This window comes from Phalacrocorax carbo, chromosome 4 (assembly GCF_963921805.1).
Source record: "Phalacrocorax carbo chromosome 4, bPhaCar2.1, whole genome shotgun sequence".
Taxonomy (NCBI): Eukaryota; Metazoa; Chordata; class Aves; order Suliformes; family Phalacrocoracidae; genus Phalacrocorax; species Phalacrocorax carbo.
This window is the reverse complement of record NC_087516.1, coordinates 74,794,832-74,807,848: the sequence shown is the minus strand read 5'-3', so window position 1 is coordinate 74,807,848 and position 13,017 is coordinate 74,794,832. Positions and strand designations below refer to the sequence as shown.

The 13,017-nt window shown below is 38.4% G+C and overlaps 1 protein-coding gene across 2 annotated transcripts; it reads right to left on the bottom strand.

Moving 5' to 3' along the window:
• Positions 1 to 595: 595 nt before the first annotated feature.
• MFSD8 (major facilitator superfamily domain containing 8) lies at positions 596 to 13,013 on the bottom strand. Of its 2 annotated transcripts, none has more exons than XM_064450476.1 (12): positions 12,745 to 13,013; positions 11,229 to 11,314; positions 10,187 to 10,230; positions 8,822 to 9,062; positions 8,398 to 8,511; positions 6,852 to 6,996; positions 6,161 to 6,219; positions 4,950 to 5,058; positions 3,655 to 3,789; positions 3,182 to 3,285; positions 2,824 to 3,083; positions 596 to 2,066 (listed from the first exon to the last, which is right to left on the bottom strand). In XM_064450476.1, the coding sequence occupies exons 1-12, from the start codon at positions 12,972 to 12,974 to the stop codon at positions 1,851 to 1,853; spliced, it is 1,743 nt and encodes a 580-aa protein (XP_064306546.1). In that variant the 5' UTR covers positions 12,975 to 13,013; the 3' UTR covers positions 596 to 1,850. The 2 variants fall into 2 exon arrangements, with proteins under 2 accessions (XP_064306546.1, XP_064306547.1); XM_064450477.1 differs by having other exon boundaries at positions 4,950 to 5,055.
• Between the last annotated feature and the right edge of the window lie 4 nt (positions 13,014 to 13,017).

The window sequence follows — 13,017 nt, the reverse complement described above, 5'->3', positions numbered from 1 at the left end:
ATAAAAACAACTCACAGCCAAAGAATTTCAACTGTTGCTTTCTTATTTTAATCATTATGCAAACCTATTAATGTCCATGGGTTACCCCTTTTTAGGGCGATTCTGCGTTTTACAGGTATTCACTGCAGAAGAGGAGACTTGAATCTGCTTTTATCCGTAACCCTTTAAATAAATTACAGGTAAAATAATCCCTCCGAGTACCCAAACATTTTCTCACACTTAAGTTGGAAGTTAGCTAGCCTGAAGAACAACAGCATTAAAAACCCTACAATGTATGTACTTTCAGCACAAATGAAGTTGTAGAACACAAAATCCTAACCCTGTTAGCCATTTTTAAAACCCTTGCATTTCTCATGTCTAAGGTAACACCAGTTTCTGAAGTAACTGATATCACCAGTTACAGAAGTAACTTTTGGCTGCTGTAACTAAGCGCTTCACGTTGCAGTCTCTTTTCACCACCAAAACCCAGTATTTCTGTAGTTTATTATGAATTAGTGTATAAAAGAAATGCTTTTCTTGTAAGCAAAAGCCTTTCTTGTAACATTCTGTGATTCTGCAGCAGGAAAGAGAGAATAAAACTTCTGTATTCCATTCAGTCAGTACTGAAAAAATAATCTTTTAATTCAGTAGTCTTTTAGTGTTTGAACAATTGATTACACAGGAATACTTCATTTCATTTAATATATTCAGTAAGCATCAAATATTAGACCCCTTAAGCAGCAGCTACACCTCTCATACTAGAGTTATTCCACTTATTTTTTCCCCAGTAGTATTGAAACAGGTAAAACAAACCCGTACAGATGAGCTTAGGCCCCATTAGGAAAGAAAATTATTATTTCACTTGTTAAAATAAACACTGACTCTTTCAAACATTGTAAACTCCTCTTTCTCATACCATATTATCAGAAAAAGTAAGCCTACAAATAATAGTGAACTCTCAAGGAGCCAGTTTCCTCCTTTTCACTTCACGAGCACTGGTTGCTCAGCATAGTGCCTTCACTCTCACAAGTGACAACCAAAGTGTAAACTACTGTGCTTAGTATTTCCTTCTTGTAGTAAAGCTAAGAAAAGATGTGCGCAATGTAATGCTGCGTGGGTTATCTTTCTTGCTACTAAAAGGCATTCGGCAAAACAGTAGAAGTAAAATTGCACGTATGGTTCTCTGTAGTTCAAGTAACAGCCGCTGAGGCTCTGATTTACAATGGCTCTTAACCTACTTAAACACCCAGGTCCCACCTAAACTGCTTGTGAAGTGGGCACCTACCTCCCTCTGCAATTCCGTCACATTTCATTTGAAATCCCAGAGAAGGCGTGCTGATACACAACCGTTTGCAAAGTGAGACCGTTTGTATTAGCTGTGCTCACAAGCTAGCAAACCGAACATCAGAAGGTTCACTGAAGTAGGGATGTTTCCATACAAAGTGCATGCAGCTCAACTAATCCCGTAGTTACAAGAGTTACTAATCCTGATTCACAGAATCAAGATAAATATTTCTTTTACTTCTTTCTGAAAAGGATGCACGTCACCTGTGACCTTCACAGCTGCATTCAGTACAGAGGTGCACCATTTAAGCTGTACACGCTTCAAATGTGCCATTGTATCGACCTGACTTGTTCACATCCCTTCCTCTGCTGCTAGAAAAGCAGAATACAAACGCTCTGTGGCAGCAGGTGCGACCATATATATTAGGATATGACCAAGTTACGTGTTATGTCAATGTGTAAGTACAGGTCTACGGTTCTTAGTATACAGCCAACAAGGTCAGTGGTTCGGTACTCCTCATTAAAAAGTAGTAATAAACTAAAGTATTATTCCTGGTTGGTTTTCCTTTTTTTTAAAAAATACGTATTTAACAATTCTCTTCTTGCATCCTTCCGTATCTGACAGAAAATGCAATCAGTCTCTTGTATACTATCTCCAAGACTAAGAGGGAGACTACAACTACTCCACAGATTAAGCTGAACGCCCAGCGTGGTCCCAGGTGAGTGTATATTTGGCTCACAAAAACAGGCCCAAGTATTCGTGCTCCACTTCCAGAGGCAGTTAGCCATCCCATGTAGACACCCTACAGAGGATCAAAAGCTTATGTCAGTGATACAGCAATTATTTGGCTTGCCAATAGTTCCCACCAACTATCCTATTTTGAAAATTTAGGCGTGTTTAAGCAATTGCTTATCTTTCTTAACTCGTTAAGATACCGAATACTTTGCTTGCAAGGGCACTGCTCAGCTTCTCTAAGCATTAATTCCAAGGCTCTGCTGAGCTACATACTCTATAGCTTTCTAACAAGAAATCATTCTGGCTCAAAACATTTAGTCTCTTACAGCAAAATATAACATGGTAAAAATGAGATAAGTAGTGAAAAAGGAAGAGAAAAATTTATTAAGCAGTAATATCAGCTTGCTATGCGTTTTACCCCTGTAAAATGTCAATAACCGGAGCTATCATAACATTTATAGTCTTTATGTAATGTAGTTACGAAGAGGAACATTATTCCCTACTGATATTATATAACTGGTTGTTACAAAACTGGCTCTCCCAGAACAGTTGTGAAAGTCACAAGTTTTGGGCTTACTTGTTCCAAAATTTTCAAGCTGTAAGATTTGCTGTAAATTGTAGCACGAGCCTTGCCTTCTAATTCCTCTAGGGACTTGCCTTGGATTTTAAAAAATTATTAGAGTTCCTGGAAACTTCTGCCCGGGCTGAAATGTACTATGATTTGGCTGATGACGAAAGGAATTTTAGCCAGATCCCTCATTCTAATACTGACGGCGCAGGTCCTGGAGAGCAAATGAAATAAACCGTTTAGGCATCGTGCTTACCTGAGGCTTTGGGCCTAGGATTTTTGAGTATAATGTGTAGGACATGACATTACAAACTGGATAGCCCAATCCTATCAGGATATCAGAGCTGATATACTGGGCCAGATAGATCATAGGAGTGTTCAGGCACCAGGACTGTGTGACAGGGCAGCCAACGGGTTCCACTGTGTCGTTGGATGGAAGCTGCATCACTTCCAAACTCCAGAAAGGCACGAACATTTCAGTGGAAGTTGGTCTGGGAATGGAGTTATTCTTTACTTCTGTAAAAATAAATTATGTGTGCCTTTAAGAAAAAAAAATACAACAAAAAGCTTTCAGAAACACCCATGATGATAGTTTAGTATGACTTGAATTATACCTTGCCACTGGATATTTGGTAGTTTTTTCCCCCAAGGCAGTAAGATAAAGAATCCAACCAAGACAATCAGTAAGCCTCCATGGAGTATGGCCCGCTCACCAGTCCTATCACACAATGAAATGACAATTATCATCTAATTAAAGTTTATGAAGGTGCTAACGACCTAGCCCATTAGCTTTTGGAAAAGATGCCTGACTGAAACAACTGCAAGAAAAATTGGAAAATCACAGTAACTCAAAACCTGTTTTTCTTGTGATTCACGGGTAACAGACAGACAAGGGAGGGGGTGACGTTAACAGAATAAAGAACAACCACAGCACCACAGCTGTGTCAAAAGTGGAAATACTTCATTGTCACAGTAAACCCAAATTCATTAACCAGATTTAAGTAACGCAGATTTGGCCTTGCCATAAAGCTTTTCACATTTAGAGCTAACATAAGTAACAAAATTCCGATAAACTCCCCAAACTTACCTTTTAGATAGCGTTTTAACCACCATGAAAACAACAACCGATTCAATGCCAACCACACTAAGGATTATTCCATTATAAAAAACAGCTTCTTTCCTGGTCCAGGAATACATATCCATCGTCAATGGAGTAGCTATACTAAATTGACAGAACAAAATTACGTTAATTAAATAAAAGGCTGCTTCTATACAGTCATTTCCACACATATATTGTCTCAAAACACCAAACACAATGGTAGAGAAGCCTTTCGTCCTCATGGGCATATCAGAAAGCACAGGCTAGTTAGAAACTAATTCTGTTCTGCATCATCTATTAAAACTAAATCCACTAGACAAAATTACAACTGCATTACACCAGCCATACTCTGAAGCATCATTAATCTATTACTTCCAATAGTTCATGAAAAGATGATAGAGTTGAAGCAAATCAAGAGTAATAGAAAAAAAAAATCAGGCCCTGTGAGTATAAAAATAATGAACATTTAATATGGTTTCCGTTTCAGCAACCACCCAGTCTCTAGGAACTCAGTTTTCTAAAAATAATGCAATTAAGACAGAGACATGTTGTTAAAAGAAATTTTAGCAATGTTAGAGCTCAAAAATCTTACAAGAAAACCTTTTATCCTCAGAGGATTTTATAAATTAAAAAAATGAGGTATACTTCAGTCTGAGGTAATGCTATGTTGTACTTGTTTCCTTACACACAGAAAATTTGAGAGTGAATAACATCCCTCTGTAGGTAAAAAAAAAATCATGTAAAATAATGTAGTGTACAAGAATAGAGAGAAAGAATAAGAATACAAGAGAGAAAGAAAAAGAATACAATTGCATTAACTATTGCAAACAATTGTTTTAATCATTATTGAAATGAGAGCTTCACTGGAGCTTTTGGAGCTAATCAGAATCATACCAAGAAATTACACAAAACGAAAAGTATAGAACAAGGTACTCAACCAAAGGCACAGTTTTCTCTGAAGATTTCAGGTAGTGTTTTTTTCAAAACACTTAAAAAGTTGAGGAAATGGGTTTGCATCCATTCAAAAACTTTTACATTTATGTTTCATATACCACAAACTGTATGCTACATATTTTTAGTTATTACTGACCTTTAATTCATTACTCTGCATCAGTACACAGCAATTTGACTGCATATGGTTTTGGACCTCTATTTAGGCAGAGTACGGTTAAGAAAATGAGTGCAGCAGAAAAGCTTTTCCACGCACACCCAGTCTAACTACAGTTAGACTAAGACTAGACTTAGACTGTCCAAGTATATTGAGAGAAAATGGACAAACTTACGTTTCAAAGACAGCAAACACAAACAAGATGACAAAGAAAAGAAAATTGAGTGCTACCACAGCAGCATGGTCAACATTTCCTTCTGCGTCCTGATCCAGAACACCACCTTCTGCAACAAAATGGAAGAATTATTCTAAACTGCAAACAGAGCTTTTTTTTTATACCACAACACATTACAAACGTAATGATTTCCTTACTCTGTTAAGTAGCTAACATGCAGGTTGGTGGGCGGCTAGGCAAGCTTGTTTTGACAATCCAAGTGTAATATTTTAAAATCAAAATGGAATTGTTGAAACTTCAATTCCTCTGACAATGAGGAAAAATTATTTCCAAACTGGTTATACCATCTGTTTTCCCTCTGTAATGCTGGGACTGACAAGTCCTGAGTGACAGCAAAATAAGCAAACTTTTAAAAAGATCTTCATGATGGAAACCAAAACACTTTCTGTTCCCCTTGCACGGTCAAAAATACACAGAATTCTCCGCACTACCACATAGTGCACTACCAATTTGTTCCTCTACGCTGGGCATAGCGTTTTCATACACAAAGCACCCACATGTAGTGTGCACATACAGCTCCATTTTTGAAAAGAAAACTAATACAATACTGGTGATTTCCATAGATTTTAAAAGAGGCTTAAGATGACTTTTTGTATGCGTTTTATTCTTCAAGTGACGAATACTCACAATATTTTAAAAAATTTGAGCTGTGTACAAAAAGGGTATATACTAGACATAAGCTGTCACACTGTATGTGGCACTTACTGTACTTCAGTCTCACCAACCGAATTTACTTATACAACATACACCTTTTAATAACATGCTGTTTGTGAAAGCTGACATACAGTAACAATATTACTCAGCATGGCAGAGAACAGAAGAGAAGAATGACTGCAGAGTAGAAGTTAAGGGAAATTTTTTTTTTATGTCCATGTTCAGTTAATCCCATCTCTTGGAAGAGGCAGTTCCAGGATGAAAATCTGGAAGGATCCATACAATATTTGGGTTTTTTAATTCTTTGCTACCAGACAGCACTATGGACACAACACAGAATGAAGCAATTTCTGGCCCAGCTAGAAAGTGATGTAGCCTACTTTCCACTTCGAGTTCCCAATGCATCAGACTTCAGAATACTTCTAAATGCTTGCAAGTAATAAGAGAGTACTTAAAAATTATAATCACAGAATAAGTTTTCAAGAAAACACAGGTACCTTCTCCTTCAAAATTGACACTTTTGCACTCCCGTCCCATGTCATCCACTCGATGCTCTCTAGAAGTATAGAATTGTTTTCATTAATACCCATATTTTTTTATCTACGATTGAGTCAAATTTCTATTAAATAAATGGCATAATCTTCTATTCTAATTATTCGCAGCTCGTTTAAACATCACCTGTGTAGTCTACATTTTACTGCAGCGAACACCTTCATATTCAAGAAAGAAAATATTCTAATGGGAGAATATCACATATCTGTGTGCATCTCTCCCCTCCCCTCACTGCCACCAATGGGATAAAGCATAAAAATCCCGCCTTGAGATTCTTAAAGGAAAGACACAGACCATAAGAACCCTACAGACAAGCGAAGCTTATTTCTCTTTAAAGAAAAAACATGGGCAGAAACCATCAACACTAGAAATATATCAAGGCTAAGCTAATAATCTAACAGCTGTAACTTTTTCCATCAGTTTACATTCTAGCTGTAACATCGTTATGATTAATTTATGAGCATAATTAAAAAGATATGTATTGAAGAAGGTAGAAACCCTGAAAAACAAATAACAGCTTATAGTTTTAGCGCTCCAGATTTCAGGCTTATTACTCCTCCTTCTGGCCAGCATATTATTTCTTACAAGCCACCCACTAAAGCAAGGCAGAATATTTCTCTTTTTTGATATGACTACCTGAATATGGCAAAGATGAGAATAATATTAATAACTCCTAAAAAAGCTCCAAACAAAACTGGTGCCGTATACATGTTCAGCTGAAGGTGAAGTAATTTCCATGTTATTCCTTCTTCTCCGATAAGTGTAAAACATGTCTGAAAAACTTAAAAACACAAATGTATTAAGAAAATCTTGAGAATCATTACAAAAACATTACAATGCATATAGAAAAAACATATAAAACTGAATAAGCAAAGTTGTTCTGATTGATAAGTGAAATTTAAATATTATACCTGTCAAACCTTTTGCATTTTGAGAATCCTACTCTAAATAAACTGGTGGATACCCATGGGGTCTCAACTAGTCAGTAAACTACTTGGTTACATACATACACTGTATAAATAACAGCAATGACACTTAAAGAACTGGAAGTGAATTCTGAGTGTACCAACGGTTCATTTTCTTGGCCATGTGCAGACAGCTGATTTATCCTTTTTCTTTTTCCTCCTACATGGAAAACCTTGGTCCTGGGACTGGCCTATCCCTCCTGCTAAGGGCAAGCTAGAGAGAAAAGAAGTTGTGGCTTGGTTTTTTTTAAGTAAAATTTAAATTGCTGCAGAGCAAAAGATTGTAAGATCAGGTCACTTGCTTACTACTGTTAGGAAACAGACTGAGAGTCCCTATCAAATTAGGAAAGGGAATTACCTAAATTTATACTTGATGCAAATCACAGAAAGAAGGCAGACTTTTTGTTGCTGTAGACTGGTTAATGCTCTATCAACAGCACCAGTAATGATCCACGGGAGAAAAAACTTTCAACCCTGAACGTTCACCTCATTATATTACCATACACAGAACGCTTCAGCCCTACTAATTGCATAATCTTAATCTCCAGCTATAGAGGACAAGTAATCAGTAGAGGCTGTTTAGGACAAAATTGCTGGTCTCTCTCTACAACACAAGGCGAAGTCTAACGCATTTCTCCCATGAAGCAGACAGAGCACCTCAGGAGCCAGTCAAGCCTGATCTAACAAACACCCCTCGAGCTCTTTGTCCCCTTTGCTCTCTGTAATACCTGTGCTATATCTTACAACTTTTGTCAACGTGAAGATTTCGTGATCATCACTACAAGATCAGAAGGATCTGTTGGATGTTATTTGCCACAATGTGTGAGGCAAGGTGAAATCTTCAGTCATTTCGGAAAAGTGGAAATGTTTGCCTGAGTACAGCAACGTTAAGTTCCCTTCTCCGTGAATAAGGTGCAATTGGTCATAGACTATTTAGTGGGCACTGGTACACAGAGCATCTTGGAACTTGGTTTTCCTGCAGCCAGCAACCCAAACCAGCTAGTTTTCAACTACAGTTAGAATTTCTTTGACTAGAGTATTTCATTTATGTTGGCATACACAAGTATGTATGACTGGATCCCATTTATTCAATTTTAGGACCACTGACAAACTATCCCTTAAAATCCCCGACATAGAGCTGCTGAAGATTCCTACTTCCAATGCTCAATTTCATCCTAAAAAATATTAGAGAAGTGAAGAAAGATGATGTGCTTTACCTGGTCCTAATATGAAGCCAACTGCCTGGCAGGCACTGGTATTTGCCATGGCACTTGTCCTTTCTGTAAGAGAAGTGGCACCCGCAATATACGATCGAACTACAGCCACGTTTCCTTAAAAAACACAAAACCAAGAAAGTGCATAAATACGAAGTTATATTCTTAAATTATCCAGTTACATTTCTTTAGGGCTGCTTTTTTCTCATTTTGCAAGGAAATAAAACCCAGCACTTGCTCTAGTATTTATACACAACTGCACAATTATACAATTTTATTATAAACTACTATTGGCTGACACTTTGCTTTCTTAAGTAACAAGTCATCATTCACATATGGTAAATCTGGTACTAAAATATCAAGTTAACCATCTTACACAAGACAGAGAATTAATAATTTTCAGAAATATAAATTCTGACGTGGTTACCTGCTCCAAATCCCACAAGAGCACGTGCAGTCAGCATGTAGTATTTGTTGTGTGAATGAGGTACATGGACGTAGGCATAAAGACAATTAGCAGCTACTGAAATAGCAGTTGAAACAACGAGAGGTTCTCTCCTTGGCCTGTAATTGGACCACAAGCCAAACAGGGGAGAGGCAACCATTTGGCCAATGCTGTATGAAGCTATAATCCAGCCCAAGAAACTTGCATCTGCTGTCGGATCAATCTGCAGAAACAAATTAATCAATTCTATGGGTAAAGTATTATAGTATTTTGTATCAACAAAAATATTTTAGAATCAGTACCTGAAACACCTAAGACTCTGCACTGTAATTCTGAGGGTGTATGGCACTATGCAATGCAGCATCAAACCTAAGCTATTGCTAAACAAGTCAGTGTGTCTGCATGGCACTGTGCGGTATTTAATACCCCGCTCTGGGTCTCAGATGCAGTTGTTTTCACATAGTACTTTGGGGCAATAAACTGTGCCTAACTTGTCTCCAGCAGTGCTGGAAAAGTGCTTTGCTTCTGTGACTGGAAAAAGCTCACTTGCAGCGAACTCAAATAGTTTTCATATAGCACTGCTGATGGCTATAGGCATAATTTAAGCAGTAGGGTAAGTCAGTTCGCATGCCAGGAGCAAGAAATGACTTAAGTATCCTCTGCACATGCCTGAATATGTCCTGATTTACAAGGCTGATGATGCATTTCGTTTTCTTCTCCAAGAATTCAGCACCAGCCTTGATTTTAATGACACCTCTAGGACCCTGCCCACGATACTTCTTCCAAATTTGCATTAGAAACTGCCTTCTACAATTCCAGGAACAGTAAAATTAAAGTTTGAGAGACCTTTTATACCACTGCTAACAAGAATGAAATGCAGAGGGAAAAAAACACCAACCAAACTAAAAACCTGGACACAGGTGACTCCCAATTAAGAATACCAAGAAGGTCTAACTGCAAAAATTTGACATTTACAGAGCAACTTCTACCTTCCGCTTCCTTTTTTTTTTTAATGCAGACAAGCCGTGTGTATTATGTTTTAACCCTACAAATGCATTCAGATAAAGAGATTTCTATCGATCCACTGTCTAAGAAAACAGTGAAATTACATTGGAAAACCAGGCATTTCTGGATTATGATGTACCTTTATCAATTCAGGAAATTAACTGTCAGACTTTACATGGAATAATGAAAGTTGTCTAAGTGGATGGCAAAATAAAAGTCTCTTATAACCACACATTTCCTTTTACTGTTTCTTTTCCTAAATAAAATGCCAAGTTTTGTATTACATACTTTCTGAGCCGGAGTTTTCTGTTCTTATTAATTAAAAAAAAAGTATTTACAAACCTTTTGGAGATATGGCCACACAGACATTATTACAATTGAGAAACCTGCAATGCAGTAAAAACATAGCTGAAGTTACTTTATTTGCTGTGTTTATCAGTAATTTGTTTTACGGAAACAGTTATTACAGGTTTGTTCTTCTGCTCCTAAGTGCATTATATTCTAAAACTGTGCATTGGTCCGCCACCTGAAAAATTATGTATTATGTGCTTTTTTTAAGGAGTGATAATTCTTCCTAACAGGAAGAACTATTTTTAAAAGGACATTTTATAGGTTCATAAAAAATAGAAAAGAATTCCTGTGAAAATAGTACTGATGCGCCAAGCAAACTGTGTGGGATTTTTCCTCCCAATGGAAAGACAAGGTGCCCAGGGTAAAAAGAATTTCTTCATATACTGACATGTTTGTATTAATTTATCAAAGAAATTTTAATTAATAAAAAAAAAAAATCACAGAGGTATCCTATGATTTTTCAAGATCATTTCTAAGCCTACAGAAAAATCACCAGAAGTCTTGTTTCCAGGGAGTTATTTAGGAATGAAACAGCCATTTGTCCTGCAGTGGAGATGCAAAATCCCATAGGGGAAAACAAGCTCTCATACACATTTTCAAACAGATAACATAGATTCCCACAAAAATCTTACCTCTTAAGAACTCAGCATTATTTCTATTTTCATTACCTAGAAGTTGCACTTTGTATGATAAAAGTGTGACCTTAGTTTTGTTTGGTTCGGAGCAATGACCTTGCTCTGCCAGTACCTTTTACCCTGAACTATTACAAAGCCGTAAAACAAAGATTTAAGTGATAGATCATTTAGTCTCAAAACAGAGTATTATTTAACTTATCTTACTAAATGTAACTTTCTGTTTGCTTTGCTAGTCATGTCTTCTCTTTTGAAGAATCAGAAAATGCACCTTTTTAAGGTTATAGAAGGACAGTAGCATTAAAGGAGCTATGTAGCTGAAACCTAGAAAACCCTGTAATTTTCAAACCAAAATATATTAATTAAGCAAATAACACTGAAATCCACCTGTGCTTACTTACCTACACTACTGAGAAACATAGTAAGATACATAATCCAGATGGATCGCCACCTGCTCTTATAATGCTCTTGTGTTTCCACAATGTCCCTGTTTTTGAATCAAAAGTCGAGAGAGAAAGAAATCGTTCAGATTCTCTTCCAGTTTTTCCCACAGGACATTAAAAACATTTTTCACAACCCTCTCAATAAAACTGTGTAAATTGTTATGCAGGAACGGACTTCCACACAGCAAAGAACACAACACATTTATTTTAGAAGCAAGCTAATTTTTTGCTGAAAGACACTAGGCTGACAAGCAAAAAACTAACAGAAATGCTATCATGTACCATTGCATTTAAATGTTACACAGAGAGATATTTATCTAGAGAGATCTTCAATTCTGCAATCTCTTTGGAGGATCACAGATATCCTGTAATGGCTTGAAGAAGCATGTATTAAAAGCATGTGTTAAACCATAAAACCCCAGACACCTTCTCAGAGCTGTGAATTTAAAGCAAAAAAACCCACCAAAAACCAAACCTGAACAATTTTGATTAGACTAAGAGGTACAGCCAATCTATTCTTACCATGAGAAAATATACTATACAATGTAAAAGATGTGTGTAAAAGATATTGCTGAAGATTTTAAGGGCTGCAAAAACATTTAAAATAGAAGTTAGAAACTTTGTGAGCAGCAGGTTATTTTTGTAAACTTCATAAGCGCCTTCTGAGACCCATGTATTTTTTCAGAAGCAAGAACATCTCAGGGCTCTTCATTTCTCTGTCCAAAAGATGCAGGCCTGGGTTATATATGCCTGAACATAGTTTATGAACATTGTTTATATAGGCCATATATAGACTTAGGCGTACATGCAATTTTAAAGCTAATACAGCTACTCCACGGCATGATTTGTACATTTGTTTCTTCAGAAATGTTTACACCATTGGAGTGTCTTGGTTCAGTGAAATTTTAACCACATAAACGACGTTTCTAAACGTACTTTGTAATCTTATTGCCCATCACTCATAGGAAAAAAGCCAGTCAACTTCTTGTATATGGTACGCATATGCTCTGTTTGGTTACTTTCAAGGTTTTAGCTAAATCGAGCAGTACGAGTATAAAAACACTTCAGCAAAGAGAGGAGCAGCAGCCGCCCCTACGCGTTCAAGGCACTGCTGTTTTCCTGACAGAAGAAACCAAGTGACCAACTGCTGCCCGCACAAGAGTGCAATTAAATACCTGGGCTCCAGCACCACAACAACCGATTTGTATGCTTTTTAGAAACTTCCCAAGCGAGGGCGTTTGGTTTTTTCACAGCGGGAAGCAGCCCCGCTCCCCGACCCCCCCCGGGGTAAAGCACCCACGCAGGGGCAGAAGGGACTCGTCACCCACGGGTGGTTCCTCTAGTGACTGGTGGGGTGTCGCCTCAGCCCCCCGGCGCAGGGAGGGAGGGAGAGAAGGCGCCTGTCGGGGCCGCCGCATGGGTTGCCGCCTCACCGCCTCAGAGAGGAGAGGGGCGGGAAAGAAGAAGCCCCTACCTGCTCTCCCCCTCCGCCGCCGCCTCCTCTCCAGGACTCAGCAAAGGCTCCCGCCCCTCAGCAGCCACCTCCGGACTGGTGTCGGCGGCCGCCATACCGACCCCGTAGTGCCAGAATCCCCTTCCCGCCCGCCGCCGGTGGGCGCTGCCGGCCGGGGGCGAGGGACGGCTGGGCGGGGCGGGACGGGGCGGGACGGGGCGGAGCGGAGCGGGAGGGACGGTCACGCGCATGGGGCGGGGCCTCCCCCCGTGTCTGCTGAGCGCCTGCGTACGT